The sequence below is a fragment of the Myotis yumanensis genome, unplaced genomic scaffold (assembly GCF_028538775.1).
Source record: "Myotis yumanensis isolate MYYU_CA2020_CCGP unplaced genomic scaffold, mMyoYum1.0.hap1 SCAF_10, whole genome shotgun sequence".
NCBI lineage: Eukaryota > Metazoa > Chordata > Mammalia > Chiroptera > Vespertilionidae > Myotis > Myotis yumanensis.
The window spans coordinates 43,727,789-43,746,259 of record NW_027223761.1 but is presented as its reverse complement, the minus strand read 5'-3'; the positions used below and the strand labels follow the sequence as shown (position 1 = coordinate 43,746,259).

General features: G+C 41.9%; 1 protein-coding gene and 1 non-coding gene across 5 annotated transcripts in view; both read left to right on the top strand.

The window, feature by feature from the left end:
* Positions 1–18,471, top strand: part of FAM168A (family with sequence similarity 168 member A) — a 176,956-nt gene that overhangs the window by 135,061 nt on the left and 23,424 nt on the right. For all 4 annotated transcript variants that reach the window (XM_070425594.1, XM_070425593.1, XM_070425591.1 and 1 more), the window contains exon 3: positions 15,847–15,927. In XM_070425594.1, the coding sequence (XP_070281695.1) occupies positions 15,847–15,927 (81 nt within the window). The remainder of the gene's footprint in view (positions 1–15,846; positions 15,928–18,471) is intronic.
* LOC139019162 (small nucleolar RNA SNORA11) lies at positions 9,148–9,276 on the top strand. Its single transcript, XR_011473049.1, has one exon. It is a non-coding gene; the product is annotated as a small nucleolar RNA SNORA11 (small nucleolar RNA).

Below are 18,471 nucleotides of genomic sequence, written 5' to 3'. Positions count from 1 at the left end.
CAAGCCCTCAAAATTGCGATTCTTAGCTCCATATCCTCCATTTCTGTCATGTTTTTTTGTCTCCGCATCTTTTATGCTTTCTTGGTGCACCCCCTTGTGGTCTCTGTGCGCAGTCTTGTTCTAGCCAAGCATTAATTGTTGTAGTTAACACTAGGGGGATTTGACCCTCAGGCCGGCTGGCTATAGTAATCAGCTGTGCGGAAAACTCTGTCTTCTGGGGAGGCGCTAATCCAGCCTTTGCCTGAGGCGATCAGCAAATGGCTGTGCGCAGGCTTTGGGCGGGGCGGGATCAACAGGGCGGGCGGAGGGAGCAGTTATGGCCACGCTCAGTCCCGTTCCCAGAGGCTCTGCTTCTCAGAACCCCGGCAGCCGCTGCAAACCTCGGAGAGAAAGCTGCCCTCAGGTTCCAACTGATGCCGGGTAATCCCGCTTCTCCCGTTTGAGTCTGGGTCCCTAGAGACTCGCCCGGATCTGGAGCCCAGAGTCTGAGACTCAGTCCCGACAGAAAACGACAACCGCGCCCTCAGCCACCAGCCCGCTTTCGCGCGCACCTCGGTACCTTTGTATTTTCCACACTGCGCCGCCTCTGAGCCTCGATTTGCTGTTCTCTTTCCTTCTAGTTGTAGAGTCTCTCTTCAGCCAGCCTTCCTGTGGTTCTGGGTGATGTCCGTTCAGTCTTTTAGTTGTATTTTTGAAATGGTTGTTTGCGGCAGCGGTCTCCGGTGTTTACCTACGCCGCCATCTTGGTCGACTCCCCGAAGGCTTCAAATTACACATTCTTAAATAACCAATGGGTCAAAGAAGACATTACAAGGGAAATTAGAAAATGTTTGGAGATGAATGAAACATAACATATCAAAACTTACGGGATGTAGCTAAAGTAGTACTTAGAAGAAAATTTATAGCTATAAATACCTACATTTAAAAAAAGAATGATTTTAACTCAACAACCTAACCTTTTACCATAACACAGTGAGAAAAACAGAGCAAACTAAACCTAAAGCAAGTAAATGGAATGCAGTAAATATTAAAGCAGAAACCAATGAAATTAAAAAATATAAGAACAATAGAGAAAATCAATAAACCAAAGGTTGGTTCTGTGAAAAGATCAACAAAATTGACCAACTTTTATCCCGACTGATCAAGAAAAAAAGAAAGAAGACTCAAATTACTGAACTCAGGAATGATACCAGAGACATTACTACTGACTTTATAAAAATAAAAAGGATTATAAGGGATTACCAATTGTATGACAACAAATTAGATTCCTAAGTGAAATGGGCAAATTATTAGAAAGACACAAACTACCAACACTGACTTATGAAGAAACAGAAGTCTGAATAGACCTATAACAAATAGAATTAGTAATAAAAAATAAAAAATAAACAACTTCCCACAAAGAAAAACCCAGGACCATACAGCTTTATTGTTAAGTTATTAGAAACATTTAAATAAGAATTAATACTAGTCTTCCACAAATTCTTCTAAGAAATAGAAGAGGGCCCTAACTGGTTTGGTTCAGTGGATAGAGCGTTGGCCTGCAGACTGAAGGGTCCCAGGTTCGATTCTGGTCAAGGGCATATACCTTGATTGTGGGCACATCCCCAGTAGGGGGTGTGCAGGAGACAGCTGATGGATGTTTCTCTCTTATTGATATTTCTAACTCTCTATCCCTCTCCCTTCCTCTCTGTAAAATTTCAATAAAAATATATTTTTTAAAAAATGCAATTGGGACATAAAGGACCTGACTTAAAAAAAAAAATAGAAGAGGGGGGAACACTTTCTAACTCATTCTGTAAGGCTAATGTTGCTCTGATACAAAAACATCACGAGAAAAGAAAACTGCAGACCATTATCCCATTTGAATATAAATGCAAAAATCCTCAACAAATAAATACAAATACTAGTAACTTATAGAAAGGATTATATTATACACTATGACCAATTGGAATTTATCCCAGGAGTGCAAGATCCATTTAGAATAGGAAAATCAGTCAATGCAATACACCATATTAAAAGAGTAAAGGAGAAAAACCACATAATCGTTTCAATACACACAGAAAAATCATTTGACAAACTCCAGTTTCCTTTCGTGATTTAAACAAAGAAACAAACAAAAACCCAACAAGCTACAAATAGAAGGGAGTTTCCTTAGCCTGAAAAAGGACATTAATGAGAAACCTGTGGCTATAATCACACTTAATAGAAAAAGTGTGAATACTTTTCCTCTAAACATTGGGAACAAGGCAAGGCAAGTCTGACCACTTCTATTGAACACTGAACTGGAGGTTCTAACCAAGGCATTTGAGCAAGAAAATGAAATAAAGTCATCCAAATTGGAAAGGAAGAAGTAAAACTATCTTTATTTGTAGATGACATGATCTTGCATATAGAAAATTCTGAGGAATCACACACCAAAATATTAGAACTAATAAATCAGTTCAGGATACAAAACAAAAAAACAATTGTGCGTATACACAAATTAATTTGTATCAATATACAAAACAGAAATCAATTGTATTTCCATATAGTTGTAATACTAAAAATGAAATTAAGAAAATTTTATTTATAGTATCAAATGAATATAATACTTATCAAAGTATCAAAGGAATACATTTAACAAAACAAGTATAAAACATATACTCTGAAAACTGTAAAACATTGTTGAAAGAAATTAAAGATCTAAATAATTGGAAAATCCTCCCATGTTCACGGATTGAAAGATTTGATCTACAGATTCAACACAATCCCTATCAATATCCCAGCAAGATTGTTTGCAGATTTTGACAAGCTTTTTCTAAAATTCACATGGAAACTTAAAGGACCCATACTAGCCCAAACAATCTTGATAAAGAACAAACTTGGAGAACTTCCCAATTTCATAGCTTATTAGAAAGCTACAGTAATCAAGGCAGTGTGGTTCTGGCATAGGGATAGACATGTGGACTAATGGAATAGAATTGAGTACCCAGAAATAAACCCTTGCATTTACAGTAGATGATTTTCAATAAGGATACTAAAAATAATTCAGTGGGGGAAAAATAGTCTTTTCAACAAATGGTGCTGGGACAATTGGATATCCACAAATGAAAGAATGAAATAGTGCCCATACTTCACATCATATGCAAAATTTAATTCAAAATAGATCAGAGACTACATGTAAGAGTTAAAGCTATTAAAACTCTTTAAGAAAAAACTTGGAAGTAAGTCTTTTGTGACCTTAGATTTGGCAAGGTCATGACACTAATAGTGCAAGCAACCAAAGAAAACAATAAATAAATTTGACTTCATCAAAATTTAAAACTTTTGTGTGTCAAGAGACACCATCAAGAAAGCAAAAAGATAACCCACAGAATGGGATAAAATATTTGCACATCATCTGTCTGATAAAGAACTTGTATCTAGAATATATCAAGAACTTTATAACTCAATAATAAAAAGACAACCCAACTAAGAGGAATCTGAATAGACAGTTTTCCAAAGAAGATATATAAAAGGCTAATAAACACATAAAAAGATGTTCAACATAACAAATCATAGTCATCAGGGAAATGTAAATCAAAACCACAATGAGATACCACTTTACACCCTTAGGATAGCTGTCATCAAAAGGTCAGATACTGCCCTGGCCTGTGTGGCTCAGTTGGTTGCATGTACTGAGAGGTTTCCAGTTCAATCCCTTGGGGGCCATGCAGAAGGTAGCTGATGGTTGTATTATTCTCACATCGGTGTTTCTCTCTCTCCCTTCCTCTCTCTATAAAAACCAATAAAAAATCTTTTTCAAAAAAGATCAGATACTAACAAGTGTTGGCAAGGATATGTAGAAATTGAAACTCTCATATACTGCTGGTATAGCCACTTTGGAAAAAAGCCTGGTCATTCCTCAAATGGTTTTTCTGTCTGTGACTTGCTTACACTGTTACTAGAGGCCCGATGCACAAAAATTCGTGCAAGAGTAGGTCTTCCTTCCCCAGGCTGCCGGCACCAGCTTCCTTCAGGCACCCAGGACCTGGGCTTCCCTCCTCTGGCTTCCTGCAGGCACTGGGGACCCGGGCTGGCTTCCCTCGGGCTGCCCGCAGGCACCCGGGACCCCGGCTGGCTTCCCTCCAGCCCCGGCTTTGTCAGGAAGGACATGTGAAAGACGTCCCATCTAATTAGCATATTACCCTTTTATTATTATAGATTTTTATTTGGGAATGCCAATCCTTTTATCTTTGCCTGACAAAGTATTTCTGACAGAATCCTGCCCATCCTATAAATTCCAATTTTCCAGGCATATATACTTAGAAGCAGTACTGCAAGGTTGTATGTCTTTATTTGGTATTGCAAAATTGCCCTTCAAAATGCTTTAACTAATGCCCATTGTTTCAGATCCTTCCCAACACTTGATATTGTCAAATTTTAAAATTTGCTCAGTCTGATTGGTATGAAATTTTATTTCATTTCTTTTACTTTTATTTTGCTGATTACTAATGTGGTCGAACATCTTTTCCTTTTCTCCTTCTCTCTAGTCATTTGAGTTAATTCTGTGAATTGCATGATTACATGCTATTGGCTTATTTTCATTTCCTTATTATTGATTAATATGAATTCTGTATTCTGGATATTAGTCCTTTGTTAAACATGTTACAAATCTCTTTTCTCTGTGATTGTTTTTTTTTTTTTACTTTGGTTATAGCATCTTGTCATACAGATTTAAATTTTCATGAATTAAATTAACATTCTGTGGTTTTTCCTTTTGGTCTCATCTAAAAAATACTTTCTAATCCCAAAAATCGAACTGATATTCTTCTATTTTTTCTAATAGTTTTAAAGTTTTGTGTGTTTTAAAAAATGTTTAGGTCTTTGGTCTTTCTAGAATTGGAGAAATGTGAGGTGAGGATCTACGTTTTCTCTCTTTCTTTTTTTTTTTTTACACAGAAAACCAAGTATCCCAATATGTTTCATTGAATCTGAGTGGGATTCTTCCCTTTACCAAATCTCTTTAAACAGAATAAAAGAGTGGATTGACCTGGGAGGAAAAGGGCTTCACGGACCAAATAATCAATTTGGAGAATTTCATCTTACTCTTTTATCTCTTTTTAGAAGAAAAATGCAGGAGGGCAGGAGTCATTGACCAAACAATCTGTAAAGTACTGAGTATCTCCCCATCTGCCTTATAGATGGGGTGAAGGGGGTGGTGGGGGGAGGGAAAGCAGCAGCAGCAGCAGCAGCATACTCCTGGAGTGGCGATTGAAACAGAATAGACCATCTGCTTTCCATTAAAATTTCTCCCATACTGGCAGATAGGGAACTTTGGGGATATTTTTAGATTTGTAAAAGAATTTGCCCCCTGAGGAATAGCACACACTTGGCCGTATGTACTTACCTAGGAGCAATTTTATTATTAGCTTTTACTACTAATAAATTCTTTTTGTTTTTGGTAATGATATATATTTACTTTTCTCCTGGAATTGCTTTTACACTAAAGACATATCAAGTTTAAGATTACTCTGGTTTTAGCAACCTTTCTGGCTCAGCCAGGGTGAATGACCCACAGATTGCTGGTCTTTTATCTGGACGGGTAAATTCTCCCTCAAGATGCAACACATCCTGGAGCATAATTGATATTACCCCCTTTCTTGTTCCTTGGGGAGTTGCCTTGCCCTAAGAACAGGGCTTCACTTACACCCTTACGGTCCCTGCGACTCACTAGTGGGAGGCTGGGTGACTGGGCCTTGAATCCAGTGTGCAGGCTACCTTAAGTTCTGGCCCGGTGGGCAGGTAAGACCAGTGCTACAGAACCACTACCTGCCTGGCTGACCTGTATTCTCCACAGGGCACTCTCAGCAGCCATGCATGCCCCCAGCTAGTAGGAGGAATTCAGATTCAGGCTTTTTTTCTGGAATGAACAAATTCAAGAGTCCATTTAATTTAGTTTCTTTACTTCTGCCTATTAAAGAAAAGAAGAAAAAAGCCTATAAGCCCTGCAGTTAGAACATTTCCATCTTATTCCAAAGCCTTTTAGCTCATGGCAATAAAAATGAGATTTTGCTGTCAGGATGAATTTTTGTAAGCTCTTTCTCCTAAACATCTTTGTAGTTCCCTCTCTCTTTATTCAGTTGTTACTGTTTTATATTTGCCTTTGGTCTACTGCAGTAACTTCCTATCTGGTCCCTCTTTCTCTGGTCTCACCCACTCTGAATCCCTTTTTATATGGCCGCTGGAGTAGTATTTGTAAACTCCCCAATTTAAAATCCTTCGATAGACTCCTGTTATTTATTTATTTATTTTTATTTTTTTAATATATTTTATTGACTTTTTTACAGAGAGGAAGGGAGAGGGATAGAGAGTTAGAAACATCGATTGAGAGAGAAACATCGATCAGCTGCCTCCTGCACAGTCCCTACTGGGGATGTGCCCGCAATCAAGGTACATGCCCTTGGTCAGAATCGAACCTGGACCCTTTAGTCCACAGGCCGACGCTCTATCCACTGAGCCAAACCGGTTAGGGTGACTCTTGTTATTTATTAATAATTTCCATCCCTTAGCCTGGAATTCAGATCTCTTCACAATATATCCCCAATGTATCCATTTATCTTCATTTCCTACCCCTCCCCCCATCATGCTGTAAACTTCAACATACTGAGCTATTTGCCATTTCCCTAATATGGCATACATTTTCATGTCTTCATGCATGAAACAAATATATACTAGTATTTCTTTGTCCCCACCCTCACAAACTTCTGACAAACTCCTGCCACTCATTTCAAGGCCAACTAAAATGTTTGTTCTGCCCTAGCCGGTTTGGCTCAGTGGATAGAGCGTCAATCTGCAGACTGAAGGGTCCCAGATTCGATTCCGGTCAAGGGCACATGCCTGGGTTGCGGGCTTGATCCCCATTAGGGGTCATGCAAGAGGCAGCCAATCAATGATTCTTTCTCATCATTGATGTTTCTATCTCTCTTTTCCTCTCCCTTCTCTCTGAAATCAATAAAGATATATTTTAAAATAGAATAAAATGTTTGTTCTCCTGAGTAGTACTTCATTTCCAACTCTCCCAGACCTGTTCTTCACTCCCTCCTAAGCATTCCACTAACATCTAAACATTATTGATGTATTATATCTGTTGCTTAAAGGATAATATAAATAACCTATATTATTCCCTCCATTAGACCACAAGATTCTATGTAAACAACCTAGCACCATGCGTGGCACAGAAGATGCAGAGTGTGCTGATGGATAATGATGAAATCTGGATTAAGTCACAGTCACGTTAGGCCTTCACTGATCACCTATCACCAGAGTTTTATGTCAGTTCAATTTTTTAAAAATCAGGGAAAACACATCTGTAGGAGAATGAACAGGGCAGGGGAAAATGGCATTGTTTTAAGGGAAGTCTGACAAAGGTGGGCAGTCAGAATGGGGAACAGTTGAAGGAATTGGGTCTGTTAAATTTGTGCAAGAGAAAATTCAGGAGGAATAACTGATCTTCATATCTCTGGAGGGTTGTCCTGGAGCATAGGGAGATGTGTTCTGTGAGGGTAGATCTAGGACCAGTGGTTGCAAAGGTGTTCAGGGTTAGATTCCTTATAAGGTAGGTTTTTAGCTCAGATTGAAGAATTTCTTAAACTCCAGTGCTCTCCAGCAAGAGCTTTGACTGCCTGGAGAGGCTTGGGCACACCACCATTAGAAGGGTGTGCTGGCAGAGGCCATGTGGCCAGCCATGTGGGCCATTACAAAGGGTATTTCTGTACTGAGTGGCAAATTGGACTCAGTCACCTCTAGTACCGCTTCTAACTCTAATTCAGTGCCTGTGTGATGCTTTTTAGTAACACGAGCATAACCTATATTAAGATAGTGGGAACAGAATAGCCTTTTTTTTTTTTAACTGAACCATCTTTGACCAGATTGATTCTCTAGAGTAATTTCATATTTTCCCAGGTTTTGAAGCTGAAATAAAAGAATCTTAGCAAAGAAAACAGCAGCCAAATCCAGAGGCTTATGCTGAGGAGACTCATGTTTTGAGGAGAGGCGGGGAAGTTGGTAGGAATGGACTTGATCTCTCACTCATCAGGCCTGGGTTCTATCTCCACTCTGCTAGTTGTGTAAGATAAGCCTAAGCTTCAATACCCTCATCTCTAAAGTGGAACTAAGTATTTCATAGAGTTAGGGTAAAGATTAAGTCAGATAAAGAGGTGCCTGGCACAGTGCATCTGACTGTTTGCTTATCTTTCTCCTTCATTAGTTAGTGACCTCTCAAGGCCAAGGTCCCTGTCGATTTATTTTTGTTTTGAACCTCTCATAGCTCCAGAATACAACCTCCCTGGTAATCTCTTTATTGAGTACCTATTCTCTACCTTATCTATGCAAGGCACTAGAGATGCCAGCATCATCATCAACAGAAGCAGCAAGATGAGCAATATCAGCTGGGGACAAGGAAACAAAAAATTCGAAACAAAACAAAGCTGGGGGGAGGAAGCCCAGCTTACCTGTGATGCCCTTGCTAGACAGAGGAAGTTGGTGGTAGGGAAGGGATATTCTCTATTGGCCACACAAGACTATTGCCCAGCCTGCATTTGAGTTGAGATGCTTGCTGATCCAGGCTGGGGGTAGTGTGTTGACAGGGCAGGAAGTGGGAAGGAGGAACTGACCAAGAGCCATTGTGTACAGACAAATGAGACTTAGCTGCGCCTTCAAGGAGCTTACAGTTTAAGGAGGGGGGCAAGATAGGAAATATAAACAAACCACTGAAGTATAGTGTAATAAGTTCTGTAATTGGGGATGCAAGTGTCTTCAAATGTGTTCTCTTCTAAAGAATAGAAGCTATAGGTAGAGTTTGTGCAGTATGAGAAGTCACTTTCATTTGGAGCAGTCTAATGGAGGGTGCGTCTTAGGAAAGGAAGGCGTTCACTCTCAATAGAGATGTAAAGGCTGGAATGAATGATCCCATGAGTGTGTTATGTAGAGGAGGCTCTAGTCCATATGTGAAGGTGAACCAAATGGCCTTTAAGGTACTTCTAACCTCAGCAGTCTGTGACCCTAAGTCAGGGGTGGGCAAACTTTTTGACTCGAGGGCCACAATGGGTTCTTAAACTGGACCGGAGGGCCGGAACAAAAGCATGGATGGAGTGTTTGTGTGAACTAATATAAATTCAAAGTAAACTTTGGGTGTGGAGAGAGCAGAGCGCCTGAAGAATGGCTTCTCTGTGTACAACACATCCAACAGCAACTTGGGCTTACTCCTCACGGGTGGCAGAATACTATGGCCTTCCTGTGACATTACGCCCTATACATAAAAAAAAAATTTCAAAGTAAACATCATTACATAAAAGAGTACGGTCTTTTTTTTTTTTTAGTTTTATTCATTTCAAACAGGCCGGATCCGGCTGCGGGCCGTAGTTTGCCCACGGCTGCCCTAAGTCCATTCCTTTACCTTGGCCTGAGGATGTCACCTATAAAATGAAGAGGGTTGGGCTAAAGCTCCTACTGATTCTATTCTATGCTATCTGCCAAATTTAAGTGAGTGAAATAAAATCCCACTTGGAAGACTTGATGGAGGATCCTATAATTGCTCATAAAGAGAAAGTCACAATCTCTCACATGAACCTGAATAGAGTCCAAGCATGAGACTGGATCACTTTGGTTCCCAGATAAAATCCCTGACTTTTTTTTTTTCCTAATCCTCATCAGAGGATATTTTCACATTGATTTTTAGAGAGAGTGGAAGAGAGGAGGAGAGACAGAGAGAAACATCAATGTGAGAGAGACATATCAATTAGTTGCCTCCCACATGGCCCCAACCAGGGCCTGCAACTGAGGTACATGCCCTTGACCGAATCGAACCTGGAACCCTTCAGTCTGCAGGCCGACGCTCTGCCCACTGAGCCAAACCAGCTAGAGCCTAAATCCCTGACTTCCTTCTAGAGAAGTGGCAGACCTCCACATTGCTAATTAAGTGACAACAAGTTGGCTGCCTCAGTTCTGAAATCAGAAAATGAATGGGGTCTGGGGAAGAGAGATTAATTTTCTTTGGAACTGGGAAGGATTTAGGGAAAGGCATATTAACAAAGATACACTATTAAAGCTCAATATTTACAAATCCCAAAGAAGCTTTTAAGGATTTAGGGATTTAATCTTTGACTTTTAAGATCAACGTTTCATGGTCAGTCAAAATACCAATGACATTTAAAAACTACAGAGAGCAGTGAGACAGGCACTTACACATTGCTAGTGCAAGTGTAGATTGATAGTCTTTCTAGAAAGCAGTGTGACAAAGTATGTGAAGACTGTTAGCATGTCACTTCTGATCACCTTCTCTGCTCTAGCCCTGATCTGAGCCCCATCTTCTGTTGATGACAGATGTTTACAATGGCTTCTATGCTTCCCCTCTTATAGTCTCTTTTCAACACAGCAATCAAAATGACCCTTTTCAAACATAAGTCAGATCATGTTGTAATTCTGCTCAGTATCTCATGATGACTTCTCATTTCACGCAGAGTGAAAATTGAAGTTCTTACAGCTTATAGGGCCCTACATGAACTAACTTCTACTACTTTATCTACTCTGACTTCTACTACTACCATTGTCCCCCTCGCTTATTCCACTCAGCCACACTGGCCTCCTTGCTGTTCCTCTATGCTCAGAACTGAGGGCCTTTGCACTGACTATTTCCTTTGCAATGCTCTCTTTTCAGCCATCTGCTTGGTTAACTCTATTTCCTTCAAGTCTTCGTGAAAATCTTACCTTCTCAATGTGTCTTATGCTGGTTACCCTATTTAATATTGCAATGCCCACCCTCAGCACCGTTGCACTCTGATGCCCTTTATCCTGCCCTTTTTCTTTTTTATAGCGCTTAAGACTGTGTTTGTTTATATTTTATCCACTGCCTCTCACACCCTCTTAGAATCTAAGCTCCATGAGGGCAGGGATCATAGTGTCTGGCATGGAATAGAGACTCAGATATTTGTTGAATGAATGAGCTTTAAAAATAGCTGTCTTTAAAAAAAATTAGCTGTCTTTTGACCTAGAAATCTCATTTCTAGAACTGGTTCCTAAATAAATAATTAGAGGTGCAGCTAAAGATTTATTTAGGTTCTCATAGTTTATGTATAATAAAGAAATGTAGCAAACAACCTAAACATCTAAAAATAGTTAATGGTTAATTCCATTGATATAGCTACATAATAGAATATTATAAAGATATTAAAATGTTTTTGAAGAATGTGTAATTACATGGGAAAATATTTATAATGTTAAAGTGTTGGAAGGCAGAATATAAAATTAATATATCCCTACTTCACACTTAATACAAAAAATGGATCAATGATCTAATCTAGGATTATCACAGCCAGTTGGCCTGGAGGTCAAATCCCTCTAGTATTAACTATAACAATCAAGGCTTAACTACAACAAGACTGCGCACAAAGACCACTAGGGGGTGTACCAAGAAAGCGTAAAAAATGCGGAGACAAAGAAACAGGACAAAACTATCAAGGGAGGATATTGAGTTCAGAACCACACTTTTGAGGTCTCTCAAGAGGCTTCTAGAGACTGTCGATAAACTTGATGAGATGTACAGGAAATCTAATGAGACCCTCGATGGTGGGATAAAGGACCATCTAGAAAGTAAGCATACACTGACTGAAATAAAGAATATTATACAGACTCCCAACAGCAAACCAGAGGAGCGCAAGAATCAAGTCAAAGATTTGAAATGCGAAGAAGCGAGAAACACCCAACCGGAAAAGCAAAATGAAAAAAGAACCCAAAAATACGAAGATAGTGTAAGGAGCCTCTGGGACAGCTTCAAACGTACCAACATCAGAATTATAGGGGTACCAGAAGATGAGAGAGAGCAAGATATTGAAAACATATTTGAAGAAATAATGACAGAAAACTTCCCCCACCTGGTGAAAGAAATGGACTTCCAAGTCCAGGAAGCGCAGAGAACCCCAAACAAAAGGAATCCAAAGAGGACCACACCAAGACACATCATAATTAAAATGCCAAGAGCAAAAGACAAAGAGAGAATCTTAAAAGCAGCAAGAGAAAGAAACTCAGTTACTTACAAGGGAATACCCATACGACTGTCAGCTGATTTCTCTACAGAAACTTTGCAGGCCAGAAGGGAGTGGCAAGAAATATTCAAAGTGATGAATAGCAAGAACCTACAACCAAGATTACTTTATCCAGCAAAGCTATCATTCAGAATTGAAGGTCAGATAAAGAGCTTCACAGATAAGGAAAAGCTAAAGGAGTTCATCACCACCAAACCAGTATTAGACGAAATGCTGAAAGGTATCCTTTAAGAAGAGGAAGAAGAAGAAGAAAAAGGTAAAGATACAAATTATGAACAACAAATATGCATCTATCAACAAATGAATCTAAGAATCAAGTGAATAACCTGATGTACAGAATGAACTGGTGAATATAATATAATCAGGGACATAGAAAGGGAATGGACTGACTATTCTTGGGGGGAAAAGAGGTGTGGGAGATGCGGGAAGAGACTGGACAAAAATCGTGCACCTATGGATGAACATAGTGGGTGGGGAGTGAGGGCGGAGGGTGGGGTGGGAGCTGGAAGGAGGGGAGTTATGGGGGGGAAAAAGAGGAACAAATGTAATAATCTGAACAATAAAGATTTAATTTTTTTAAAATGATCTAATCTAATAAAAGAGAAACATGCAAATTGACCATACCTTGCCTACACCCCAAGCCATGTCCACCAGCCAATCAGAGCGACTATATGCAAATTAACTGGACCAAGATGGCGGCTGGCAGCCACGGAGATGGAGCAAGCAGGAGGCTTGGTTGCCCCGGCGATGGAGGAAGCCAAGCTTCCTGCCTGCCCTGGCTGGCTGTGACCTCCACTAAAGGCAACAAAGTTTCAATTATAGAAGACAAATAAATCCCAGATACGTGCTTCCAGCCAGCCCCCACTGGGACCTTGGGTGGCTGGGGGGCCGTGGCCAGCTGCGAACAGCCATCAGCCCCTCACCCAGGCTGGCCAGGCACCCCAGCAGGACCCCCCACCCTGAAGGGGGTGTGGCCAGCCTGAAAATGGCCCTCGCCCCTCACCCAGGCTGGCCAGGCACCCCAGTGGGGACCCCCACCCTGAAGGGGCTGTGGCCAGCCTGAAAACAGCCATCAGCCCCTCTCCCAGGCTGGCCACACCCTCAAGGGGTGAGGGTCCCTGCTAGGGGGCTTGACCAGCCTGCAAACAGCCCTCAGCCCCTCACCCAGGCTGGCCAGGCACCCCAGCAGGGACCCTATCCTGAAGGGGCTGTGGCCAGCCTGCAGACAGCCATCAGCCACTCACCCAGGCTGGCCAGGCACCCCAGCAGGGACCCTATCCTGAAGGGGCTGTGGCCAGCCTGCAGACAGCCATCAGCCACTCACCCAGGCTGGCCAGGCACCCCAGCAGGGACCCTATCCTGAAGGGGCTGTGGCCAGCCTGCAGACAGCCATCAGCCACTCACCCAGGCTGGCCAGGCACCCCAGCAGGAACCCCCTCCCTGAAGGGGGTGTGGCCAGTCTGAAAACGGCCCTCAGACCTGCACCCAGGCTGGCCAGGCATCCCACTGGGACCCCCACCTTGATCCAGGACACCCTTCAGGGCAAACCAGCCAGCCCCCACCCATGCACCAGGCATATAATAAAAGGGTAATATGCAAATTGACCCTAACAGCAGAACAACTGGGAATGACTGGTCACTATGACACACACTGACCACCAGGGGGCAGACGCTCAATGCAGGAGCTGCCCCCTGGTGGTCAGTGTGCTCTGCTCAGCGACAAGCCAGGCTGATGGCTGCCAGCACAGCAGTGATGGCGGGAGCCTCTCCCGCCTCAGCAGTGCTAAGGATGTCTGACTGCAGCTTAGGCCTGCTCCTCGCTGGCAAGTGGACATCCCCCGGGGGCTCCTGGGCTGCCAGAGGGATGTCTGACTGCCAGCTTAGGCCCGATCCCCCGGGGAGCGGGCCTAAGCCAGCAGGTGGACATCCCTTGAGGGGTCCCAGACTGCAAGAGGGCACAGGCCGGGCTGAGGGTACCCCCCCCCCCCCCCCCCCCCACCGAGTGCACACATTTTTGAGCACCGGGCCTCTAGTTTAAATATTAAAGCCCAAACCATAAAACTCTTTGAAGAAAACATAAGGCTAAATCTCCATGACCTTGGATTTGGCGATGGATTCTTAGATATAACACCAAAAGCATGAGCACAAAAGAAAAAATGGTATATTGGACTTCATCAAAATTTTTAAAATTTTGCATCAAAGGCATTATCAAGAAAGTGAAAAGATAACCCACTGAATGGGAGAAAATATTTGCAAATTATATATCTGATAAGGGTTTACTATCCAGAATATATAAATTCAGTAACAAAATAACCCAAATTTAAAAATTGGCAAATGTTTTGAATAGATACTTCTCCAAAGTTGATATACAAATGCCAATAAGCATGTGGGAAAATGCTCAACATTATTAAGCATTAGAGAAATACAAATAAAAACCACAATGGAATACCACTTTGTACCTACTAGGATGTCTGTAATCAAAAGTAACTAGTGTTGATGAGGATGTGGAGAAATTGGAAACTTCATGCATTGCTTGCAGGAATGTAAAATCGTGCAGCCACTGTGTAAAACAATTTGATGTTTCCTTCAAAAAGCTAAGCATATAATCGTCATATGGCCCAGCAATTTTGCTCCTCGGCATATACCCAAAAGAATTGAAAACAGGACTCAAACAAGGACTTGTATCCCAATGTTCATAGCAGCATTGTCCACAATAGCCAAAGGGCAGGAAAAAAACTCACATGTTCATCAACAGATGAATGGATACATAAAATGTGGCCCATACATAGAGTGGAATATTATTCAGCCATAACAAGGAATGAAGTTCTGATCCATGCTACAACATGAATAAACTTTGAAAAACATTATGCTAAGTGAAAGAAGCCAGACACAAAAGGACAAGTAGCGTTTGATTTTGTTTATAGAGACAGAAAGTAGATTAGAGGTTAACAAGGGGCTACAGGGAGAGGGAATGGCAAGTTATTGCTTCATGGGTGCAGAGTTTCTATTTGGGGTTGATTAAAAAGTTTTAGAAACACATAATGGGGATAGTTGCACAACATTGTGAATATAATTAATACCACTGAATTATACACTCAAAATGGCTAAAATCACAAATTTTGTTACATATATTTTACCACAATAAAAATTATCAAAACCCCCCCCACAAAACACCTATACCAGATATAAAATGTACAGTGTTGGGCTGCATCTGGTGTATGCAGGTTCTCTAGAGCCAATTGTGAGCAACTCTTCCCAGCTACTCGTTCAGTGATGTTGGTAGCTTGAAATTGGCCAAGGTGGGAGTATTTTTATTATGCAGCTTCACAAATGCTACAAAACAGAGCTTCACCTCAGTCCCCTCGAGCCAGTTAAGTATTTACCTGCATACCACTAAATATATGTATATAAAAATAGAAAACTGTCTGGAAGGATAGATGCCAAACTGTGATTACCTCTAGGGAGAAGAATATTGTAGCCAGAATACAACAGAAAACTTACACTTCTTATCATATACATTTCTATATTGTTTCAACATTTTTACAGTGAGCATATAGATATATATTTCTTATACTGTTGTTTTTTTTTTTAATGGACAGGAAAATCTGCATATGATGGGATTGTGGTGTGATGGCTTTTTTCCAGAGAGGGTAAAAGCTAATCACATATACTGTCTGAAATGGCCTGTGAAGAGGCTGAAGGCCAAACCTGGGACCTGGATTCTGTTTCCTCAGATATTTGCTTTGCTTCTTGCCCAACTAAATGGAGCTTTCCTTGTCTCTTTGTAGGTTACCCCACAGCCTACCCAGCAGCAGCCCCTGCCTACAACCCCAGCCTGTACCCCACCAATAGCCCCAGTTACGCTCCAGGTAAGGAGAAAGTAGAGATAATAGTGGTGAGTGGGATAGGAGGTGGGATCTATTGAGAAAAACAGACCCACCTGCTGGCTTTTCCCTGTTCTTAATTACTCTGGGCTCAGCCTGTATAAGTATGATTCTCCTGCGAGTTCCCTCTGGGAACTGGGCAGTTCAGCCTTAGGGTGGGGGCAGGAGTAGAATCTCCTCCATTCTACTTGGGGCTAAAGATTGACCCATTTCTCCTCTGTTGGAATATCTGAGACATGCATCCTCCTCACAGAACCTTGTCTGCTCTCCCAAACAACGTCCAATTCCATTCTTTGCTCAGTTGCCTCTGAAGGTGTCATTAGAAACTCTCTCTCTCTCACACACACACACACACGCACACACACACTTCTCTCTCTCTCTCTCTCTCTCTCTCTCTCTCTCTCACACACACACACACACACACACACACACACACACACACACTTTCTGAGTGTGTGTGGATTTGGAAGAGAGTGAGAGACTTGCCACCAGGGGATAAAGAGCTGGTTTTCAAGCTGCGTCAAATAACTTGTTTTTCAAAAATCATAAAGATCCAACACTCCTTGGATTCTTGGCTGGTGCTTTAACACTCGAGGGGCAGGAGAAAGAGTGTGGGCTCTGCAGTTAGTCCTGGGTTTGAATCCTGATTACTCAACTCACTAGTTGTGAGGCCTTGGACAAGTTACCTGACATCTGAGAAATGTGCTACGTACCTCAGGGTTATAGATGGTTTAATGTAAGTTCCTCTTCATTTACTCAGCAAGAATTTATTTGTTGATTGTCTTCCACACTGGGATAGAAAAAAAGAAAGGATGCCATCTTTGGCTCAGTGGCTTACCGTCCATTTGGGAGCTGGCATATAAACAAATTCCTGGCTGTGCAGCGTGATGAGTTTTGTAGAAGGGGCTACAAATAAGAGGAGAAAAAGCAGAGAAGGGAACAACAGTCTGCCTGAGATGAAAAGTGTGGGAGAGGGTTCACATAGGGCCTAGCAATGGCGACTTGAAGAAGTAGGGGTGTAACATTGGAGGCCCAGCTGAGGGTGGAGGCCGTGAATTTGTCCAGACTCTGTTCCCCAGACCTGAGGTATTTTCTTATGATGTTCAGAACTTCTGGTGAGAGATTGTGGAATTGTTTTAGGATTAGTTTGGCAAGAAAGTAGAGGATGGGGAATAAATAGCTAGTATTTGTTGAATGGTTCCTATGCTCCAGGGACTATTTTGAGCTCCTTATGGATATTAACTTGGTTTATATCACAATAAACCCTTGAGGTTAGTACTGTTGTTATTCCCATTTTTCCAACTGGGAAAACTAAAACTTTAGAAGTCAGGGAACCAGCCCAAGATCCAAGCCCAGGCATCCTGCCACCACACCTGCATGTGCTCTTAACCACAACATTGCACTTGGACCTGGCCAGAGAAAATTGAGGGTTAGACTAGAGCAGCCAGACCAGAGAGGGAAGGGAGAGCAGATGGAGGGAGCTGAGACTGGGGGTGGGGTGGGGGGAGTAGACATTGGAAAGCTCTTGGCACATATAAAGTACCAATTAAACTTTAATTTTAAAACAAAGTATCAGCCCTCATCAAACTTGATTTTCCCCAATTTTGAAAATTCAACATATTTCTAAGCTGTGACTAAACCAACCCAAACCATTTTCTCAGAAACCTACAAAATCCATTAGAGAGGGTGGGATTAGCTCATGGTGTCAGAAAGCCCCAAACTGGGGAGACCAGGGTTATAGCATCCTGGTTGCCTGGTCTGCTTCATATTCAGGAGACTGGCGCCTGCACTCCCCAGGCCTGCTGACTGCAGTGGGGGAGCTCCTGCTGCAGGGGAACTGACTGGCTCAAGGACAGAGAGGACAGTGTGGGTTACTTTCAGCTTCCTGCCAGAGCCAGCCACTGTGATGCTGAGAGTTGCCTGTGGGATAGAAACCTGCAAAGGAGCCAGGCTCTTAGGTTTAAATTTTTCTCGGCTTCTTCAAGGAGACCAAAAAGTTGCTTTAGAGAGAGCTATTTTTCACAGCTCTGAGTACCCTCATATGTCACCTGTCCAGGATGCAGGGCAACATTTCAGTGGTCTGAAGGCAGTGTAGGTACTTGGAGCTTTTCCCCCAAGCTATTAATGACTTCGGGGATCTTATTGAAGAACTCTTTGCCCGCCCCCCCCCACCCCCCCACCACCTCCACCCCCCGCCAAGAGGCAGGAGCCAACTGACACTTGTTTTCGGAATCTGGAGGCCAAAGAATGTGTTGTATTGTCATATTTATGGAAATCTGACTTGAAAGTGAAAGGAAAGGATAAGTAGGATAACAGATATAGATAAGGATGAAATACTCTCTCACAAGAAATCTGTTTATAAGTCATTTTCATTGATTGTTTCACTTTATTTCATAGCAGCCTTGTAAAGTGCAAGTGTATTTTTCCCATTTGACATGTGATGATCCTGGGGAAAGGATTTGTGTTTACTGAACACCTGTCATCTTCCAGACACTGTGCAAGGCATGTCACAAGCTTTCATTTTTACCT